We start from the raw sequence: 8,311 nt of genomic DNA, 5'->3' as shown, positions 1-8,311 counted from the left end.
TCAATAGCAAATTCTAAAAAAATCTAACTTATTCCAAAAGTTGAGAACGAAAATAATAATTTATTTTATGGTTGATTGATGTATTTTTTTTATATAGATTTTATTTTTTATTTTAAATAATAAATCAAACCCTCGTATTTGAAAAAAATTTGAATCAATATTCATATTGCACAAATCAAATGATTCGATTTGCGATGAAATAAAAAAATTTTTAATATAATATAAATTGGAGAATCAAATTTGCAATAAAAAATATTTTCAACGCCGAAATACAAATCTAACGCCGAAATACAAATCTAACCCTTAATAAAAATCGTTATTAAGGCCCACTAGTCATAGTTATTTACTCATTTTGGTTGAAAACAATTGTCTTCGTTATTGATATAAGAATTGCTTAGGGAGGGAAAGTAACAAAGGCAAAAGCAAATAGGAGTTTAGGAGGACCCTGTGAGGCTGTGACTACAAATCTACAATCATGATTCATGACTTGACCACTCATCCTCACTCACTATTAGTATTTACTGTTGCCAAAGGCCACAAAAACTTGTCATCTTCTATCTGCTCGCTCTTCATTTTTATTGGCATTGTTTTAGAAGAGAGATTAAGATTATCTTTTATAGTTCAACATAAATTTATAGAATACGAGGTTACAATGGATCTTTCTGCTCCAAATGAGCATCTTCACGAAGATTAGGGTTAAATTGCATATATTGTGTATGTTTGTTAATTAAAATATTGGAAGAAAAAGTTAAAAGAATTCAGATAAATTTATGCAGCATTTTTAGGCTGTTTTTTTTTTATATGAAAAAATATTGGTATTTTTTTGATTAAAAATAAAAGGTTTAATTATTTTGTTGGTCCATATAGTTTTGCGAAATTTTCAATTAGGTCCCTATATTTTTCTTCTTTTTAATTGAGTCCTTGCACCAAAATTTTTTTTTAATTGGGTCCCTATACTTTTTTTCCTTTTATTTAGGTCCTTATACCAATTCTTTTTTTTAGTTAGGTCCCTATAAAATTAAGCCAATTACTACTAAAAAGGACTTAATTGAAAAAAAATTAGTGTAGAGATTCAATTAAAAAGAAAAAAGTATAAGGACCTAATTGAAAATTTCATGAAATTATAGGGACCAATAGAATAATTAAACCAAAATAAAATTATTTGATATGATTGCAAGTGAGTAAATTTTGTAAGTGGGAACAGGTGGGGGTGTGTATTGAATACATGGCAATATTTTGGTCAATACGCAAAAATATGTTGAATAATTTTTACAATATTATAATACACTTTAAATATCAATATTCAATCAAAATATTATATTTATTTTTATATTAAAATAATTTCTGGTATTTTTACTGTGCATTTTAGATAGATTATCTTTAAATTATGTTTTTTTATGAATTGACATATATTTATGGTTGAATTAAATATTTGTATTGGGTTTGGTATAAAATATATTAAATTAAATTATATTTTTATATTATATTTTATATAAAATATATTAAATTAATTATAACTTAATATCATATTTAATTTATAATAAATATAAAAATTAAATAATCAATCCCATAACATTGGTCTTGAAATTTAAAAAAATATTAAGTAAATAATGATTATCTTAAACAATATGAACAATCACTAATCAAATAAAAACATATTATATCTCTAAATTATTTACCTAAATTTTATTATTAAAATAGCTATTCATACACTAAATAAAATAAATATCTAATATATTTATTATTTATATTATTTAATATTTTTATTATTTACCTATAATTTCCTAAATTTGATAGGACCAAGTGTGTTTTAAAAAGATAAATAAATAAGGGAAGTGTTAAGATTAGAGGTGGTTTTTGGAGTTGGTGTTGACTGTTGAAGATTCCGGACAGAGAGGAATTGAGATTTAGGGCAGAGAGGTTGTCTCTCTCTAAATTCATTTCATTGCAATTACGTCAATATTTAAAGTCACAGTTAAAGTAGCTACAACCCCATCGTGTTCATTTTCAATACATAAAAAAAATACTATTTCAACTAAGGAAATTAACACTAATTTATGTTGATTCAATAATTTATTTATTTATTTAAATATTAAATATAAAAAATTAAAACTCATGTTATATATATTAATTTATTAGTTAACAAAAAATTTGTAAATAAAAATTAAATTTACAATAAATTAATTATTAACTTGTGAAACTAAAGAATGACACTTTTTTTATTTTTAATATTGGATTAATAATAGTATTTTTTTAAATTGTGATTTATTGTGATATTTTTTTAAAATGTGGGATGATTTAATGTACGAAGTATAAATCGGACTGTCTTATTTTTAAAAAGTATAGAAATTGGATTCGGACAGTCCGATTTGTGTTGAAAAAATTAAAAAAATTTGGAGTACACATATCCCATTTATGTATTCTAAATTTTTTTAATTTTTTTAACACAAATTAATGAGTCCGATTTGTGTACTCCAAATTTTTAAAATTTTTTAAACACAAATTAGAGGGTCTGATTTCTGTACCTCCCATAATCTTAAAAAATACAAAAAATTACCACATTAAGATATATTACTCATTCTACTTCCGTATCCAAATTTTTTAGCAAAAAAATTACAAAAATAAAAAAGACTATTTTTTATATTGAATTATTATTGATATTTTTTCATTAATATTATAATATTTTAGTGTAATGTAATTATATAAAATAAAAAGAAATTGTGAGTAATAATTTTAAATAAGATAAAAAATAAAAAAATTAACAAAAATTATGAATTATAATTTTAAATAAGACAAAAAAATTATGAGTCATGATTTTAATCTTTTAATTAAAAAAATATAATTTATAAAATCATGAATAATGATATTTTTTATTTTGCAAATAGTAACAGTTTCATTCATCATATATAAAATAATTAAGACTGAAAAGAAAAATCAAGGAAATCAATACTAATATAGTCTCTGTTCGGCAGACATTAGTGTCAATCTAATCTGATTCGGGGATCTGTCACTTCTCGATCTCTGGGAACTTTTTCCAAGAAAAAGAAATATATATATTAATTTATGATTTATTAAAAATGTAAAATAATGAGTAAATGTAAATTGCCATTTTGATAAGTAGAAAATTTATTTTTTACCACAAAAAGTGTATCATTTTAATTATAAAATTGATTTTTTTGTTAATTTTAATTTTAAAATATTATTTTATTAAAAATAAAATATATTATTAAATTTAAAATAAAAAATTTAAATTAACGACTAAATAATAGTCGTTAACATTTCTCTTAATATTATGAATATGAAAATAGTAGAATTAAAATATCTTATAGAGAGATAGGGGTTAGGAAGTGTTTACCCAGAGCAGAGAGAGAAAGAGAAAGAGAAAGAGAAAGAGAAAGAGAAATGACAAAAAGGCAATGTTCTTTTTTCTGTGTAGTAGTAGCTTGTAGCTAACTTACTTAGCTTCACTCAGCACTCTGCACTCTCTTTGCCATCTTTTTTCTGTTACAGATTCCACACTAACCACTAACCACCTTCAAAATTAAAATAATTATTCCCAAATGGCAGAGGAAGAGGACCAACAACCGCCACCACCGCCACTACTTAGACAAGACGAGGAGCGTCGTAACATGAAGAAGCTCATCTCAATCTACCTGGGCCTGGGCCTGGGCCTATTCCTGGCCCAACTCCCCAAGAACACTGTCTCTCTCGTTCACAAGCTCCAAGCAGACCTCAGAGAAATGCGGTGGAGGAGGCAAGAAGACTCCAAAGCCAACGCTAGAGTCGTCGAGATCTTCGCCTCTCACCGCAACGCCTGGCAGCAAGAGGAGAAGCGACTCCTTCGCCAGATCGACGCCGCCGCCGATGAAATCTCACGCCTCCGCGGAACCCTCACCGAGCTCCAGAAAGAGAGGGACGAGGTAATGAGCTTCATGTCGAGGTCGAGGGTCAGAAATGGGGAGAAGGTTGAGGCGGAGGAGAGGTTCGGTGGGTGCGGGAGCAGGGAGAGTTACGGTGTGGTCGCGGGGAATAGTAGAGAGTGGTTCAAGAAAGAGGAGGAGGAGGAGGAGGAAGAAGAAGAAGAAGAAGAAGAAGAAGAGAGTGTGGTGGAGGAAGATGAAGTTGTTGGTTATGCGCATGAGAATGAACATGCATCGCATCATGGACATGGTGGTGGGTTTATGGAGTTTCTTGGAAATGGTTTTGATTCTGAGTTTATGGCTTCTGCATCTTCCAAATTCTGGGCGGAAAAAACTTCCCTTTTCCAGGTTCCTTCAAATTTCCTCCTCCTCTTCCATCTTCTTCGTATTTTATTTTATTTTGTTTTTTACCTTTTTCCCCTTCCTTAAACCAAAATTAATGTCAATTATTATTGTTCTTAAGTCTTTTAGTGACGTGTCTCTTGACATAATTTGTGATATCATAATGCATAATTAAGCATAATTATGTTGTTTTATCTGAAAATATTCCTAAATACTGAGGAGAGAGAGAGAGAGAGAGAGAGAGAGAGAGATTTACTAGTTAGGAGATGTTTAAGGAATTTATTAAGGGTTGGACATTGACACTGCTGCTTTGATACTGTAGTTAAGAATTCAGATTGATAATTAGAACCCTTGATTATTTTTAATTGTTATTTATTCGTTTAAAAATATTTGATAACAAAAAAATAATTAATCAAAAAGGTTTGAATTTATTTTATTTAGTATTTATTAATTATTAATTATTAATAATTAATAATTAATAAATGATAAATAAAGTAAGCTTTATCATATTAATATTATCAATTTAGTTATTATTTATAAGGCAGTCTTCTTAGGAAACCAACTACAGTCAACTAGATGAAAAACACGAGGTTTATTATAAAAAAAAAAACTTCTCACTATCTTAATTTTTTAAATTTTAAAACTAAAAATACAAAAAATTAATTGAAGTTGGATTATGTTGTAGTTTGTTCTCTATAATTTTCCTTTACAAGGCTATCCACAGTCAAGCCAATAATTAAAGTGGGGGAGGGATTTTGTATTTTTATATGGTATGAATATTAACTTATTACAGTGTGGTTCACCGCATAAAGTGACACCCCCTTTATTGGTATTATTATTATTTTTGTTAACGAAAGATCATTATCAACTTTTGGACTGGCTCGGGAAACACAGTATCCTATTCCTTTTACCACAGCTTATATTCTTTTAACCCAGTTTTTCAAGCTAGTGGTTTTTTATTTTTTCTGAGGAGACGTGTGTTTGTGTTGGTGCTTAGTACAGCAAAAAACTGTGTTTTAGGCTTGACTTTCTTGCTTCATTTCTTCTACTGAAAGATAAAGATGTTGCCTTTTTTAATGGGTCCTAAAAGGGTCTTATTTTTTCCTATCAAGTTCAGATGGAGTTGGTTTTGGTTTCGTAATGGTTCATGATGGTGGAGCCGTGCATCCATGTGTTATTTGTCTGCTTTTGCACCCCCATCTTTTCTTTTCTCTTGTATCACTTTTGGTACTGTTATGTGGTGTTACTGTTACGTTGGTGTTGCTATTTGCATGGTTGGTCCACTTTACTTTCAGCAGAGGCGATGATCACTTTTTCTTATCTAGTGCTGAAATCTAGGGGTATCATTCTCCCGGTTGCTTGTTGCGCTTGTGGTTGTCATGCCTATTAATTACTAACTCATACGTTCCTCTATGAAAAATTTTTACCTCCTTGGATTAATATATTTGGATAAAGCTGTGGTAAAAGGTACTGACAAAGTGACAATGTTGCTTGTAGGATTGAGAATATATGTGAAATCCCCATAAGGGGTGATATGTTCCGTAGAGCTCTAACATTATTGGTGTCTCCTTTGGTAAATTTGTGTGTGTGAATTACAGCAAACTCTCTTGAGGATACACACCCGTTCATTTGTATCACTAGGTTTTATACAACACACAATATCACTTTATTTTGCAAAATATGACACTGAATTTCCCTACCAAACATGACACTCAGGTCAGTTTAGGCATGTAGGCATAAAGGATCAAGGGATTTCATATATTAATATCACCTTTTTCGGGAAGGTCGACTTTAGTTTACCATTTTTTAATTTGATTTTAGATTGCATCTTGCACATAAAATAAGTAGTAAATTACTTCGTGTTTTTCTTTGTTGTAATGGACCTAGGATTGAATTATTTGGATCTGAAAGATGCCTCTTCTGAGCCTCTCAAAGCCATAAATCCATTGGCATAGGATGCCATAAAACTAAAAGCAATTAAAAGGAGTAGTTATATCAGAAGGGATGGTCTGAAAGCAATAAAAATTGAGTAGTTATCAATTAAATGTTTAATCACATGGGATATCCTGAAAGCAATTTAAGTGTTTATGAAAGTCCATTGACTGAAATTTGCTTGGCAATTCATATGAACATGTTGTTGATCAGTCATTTTGTCAATTTCTGAACAGTAGATGTTTACTCTTGCAGGATGTACAGTATGAATCCCTTGAATCTATGTACAATACCAAGCATTTTGTGGCAAGGTAAATAGTTGGTAACCCTAACATTGATAATTTCTGTTGCATTGGCATTAATCTGCAACTAATCGAGGGTGAGTTTTCTTGGTCCAGAAGGGAGTCCCCTTGGAAGGTAGAAGGTGATTCTGCGGGAGTGTCCTCTAAACTCAAATTACTTGAACAGGAATTATTGAATTTGGAGAAGATCAGTAAGAGTGATCTATCCAAAGTGTCGTCCTTAATAAAGAAGCAGACCAAGAGATATCAAGTGCTTTCAGAAAAGATTGATGATTTATGCAGGAGAATAGTAAGTAACTCTAGCCTCAAGCTTCAAGTTCACCCCCTAATCTTGCAACTAGTAATTAATCCATAAATTGGGATTTGAATTATCCCTTTTATGTAAAAATACTACATTCTCCAATCATTTAAAGTCAGCCACCTACGTATTTTGAAATGTTAGCAGTCCGATCAGAACTGTATATAATTAATGGAGAAACTCTGATAAAAATCAGCTTATATAATTAATGGTTGTCTGTATGAGTACATACCATGTTTTATGCATGTGCTACAATTAAGTGCATTGGATAAACAGATAAAGCAAATGTCTGTCTGGTGGTTGGGGAAAGCTTACTGTCAATGATGTCTATTCAAAATTAGTGTTTGTTAAGTTCTATTCTTTTTGTGAACCGTGATTGATCCCAGAAATAGGAAATCATAGGCTACATTGTTATAATGTGTGCATATAATTAAGGCAGACATCAAAATCTGAGTTCAATTCTTGCAAGCATGATGCAACATGAAGAAAGTTGACTTTGAAGTTGGCTGCAACTACTTTGCATGTATGTTTCTGCAAAACAACAGGCTTGTGTCAAGCTTGTTCATTGCTGACATCACCTTTTTTCCAGCAGGGTAGTGATCCCTCCGAACCCTCCCTCAGTTCAGAATTTCGAGCACAAACCCAAACGGAGTTCTTACTTGAAGCATTTCGGCTTCAGCAGGGCGCATCTGAAACCGGACAGAAACTGATGGGTTTGCAAACTGAAATTGGGAAGAGCCATTACAGGGACGAGCTAAGGAGCGAGACCATGCCAACTGCAAGGCGGTCGCTGGACTCGATCAGGAACAACTTGAAAGAGATCCAGCGGAATTTGGAGATATGGTTGGCCAGAATCATTGGTGATCTTGAGGGGATTCTGGCAAGGGATGGTGCATCACGTGTAAGAGAATATTACATTTCTAGATACCCTTTTGTTCAATAGAGTCTTTAAGTGACTTTTAGGAAGTCTCACCTCACCACTCTAAATCTAACCAAATTATCTTATTTTGCTATGTATATGTTTCAATGCATAAAAGTGGTAGCTGGATATCCCTGTAAAATGAAATCATGCCAGATCTACTTATTTTGGTATGTTAATTATTCTCCTTTCTTTTCACCCTCATTGAGGACATCCATCTTAAATGCAAGCCCAATTTGTATATATTGTGTAACGGCCAAGAAAGAAGGAACTTACTGAAAAATCATCATCATATAATAAATCCCAAGAAAAACACCACAATCCAAAATATTCAAAGTAAAAAAGGGAAGAGAAAGAGAAAAGGGCAGAAGGAGAACACAAAAAGTTAAAAAAGTTATAATATCCATTTCTTGGATCAAGATTTTCTAAAGTGAATTAAGATGGTGGAGTTTATATTTCGTAGAAGTTAACTTTTTATTTTACTATTTTATTAATTTTCTCACTTTAGAATATCCAAAATCCCATTTCTAGTCACCAAAAAAAAAAAAAATTGGTCCATTTCTATTGTTAGTCTTTGTCATAAAATTTCTTCCTCTAT

At 30.7% G+C, this 8,311-nt stretch overlaps 1 protein-coding gene across 3 annotated transcripts; it reads left to right on the top strand.

Moving 5' to 3' along the window:
* The first annotated feature begins 3,315 nt into the window (after window positions 1-3,315).
* On the top strand, window positions 3,316-7,911 carry LOC112747538 (uncharacterized). Of its 3 annotated transcripts, none has more exons than XM_025795590.3 (4): window positions 3,316-4,268; window positions 6,450-6,505; window positions 6,596-6,785; window positions 7,384-7,911. In XM_025795590.3, the coding sequence occupies exons 1-4, from the start codon at window positions 3,561-3,563 to the stop codon at window positions 7,735-7,737; spliced, it is 1,308 nt and encodes a 435-aa protein (XP_025651375.1). In that variant the 5' UTR covers window positions 3,316-3,560; the 3' UTR covers window positions 7,738-7,911. The 3 variants fall into 3 exon arrangements, with proteins under 3 accessions (XP_025651375.1, XP_025651374.1, XP_025651373.1); XM_025795589.3 differs by having other exon boundaries at window positions 6,593-6,785; window positions 7,387-7,911; XM_025795588.2 differs by having other exon boundaries at window positions 6,593-6,785.
* The last annotated feature ends 400 nt before the right edge of the window (window positions 7,912-8,311 follow it).

This window comes from Arachis hypogaea, chromosome 15 (genome assembly GCF_003086295.3).
Source record: "Arachis hypogaea cultivar Tifrunner chromosome 15, arahy.Tifrunner.gnm2.J5K5, whole genome shotgun sequence".
Taxonomy (NCBI): domain Eukaryota; kingdom Viridiplantae; phylum Streptophyta; class Magnoliopsida; order Fabales; family Fabaceae; genus Arachis; species Arachis hypogaea.
Note: the sequence above shows the minus strand (reverse complement) of the source record. Positions and strands in the feature narration are given on the sequence as shown.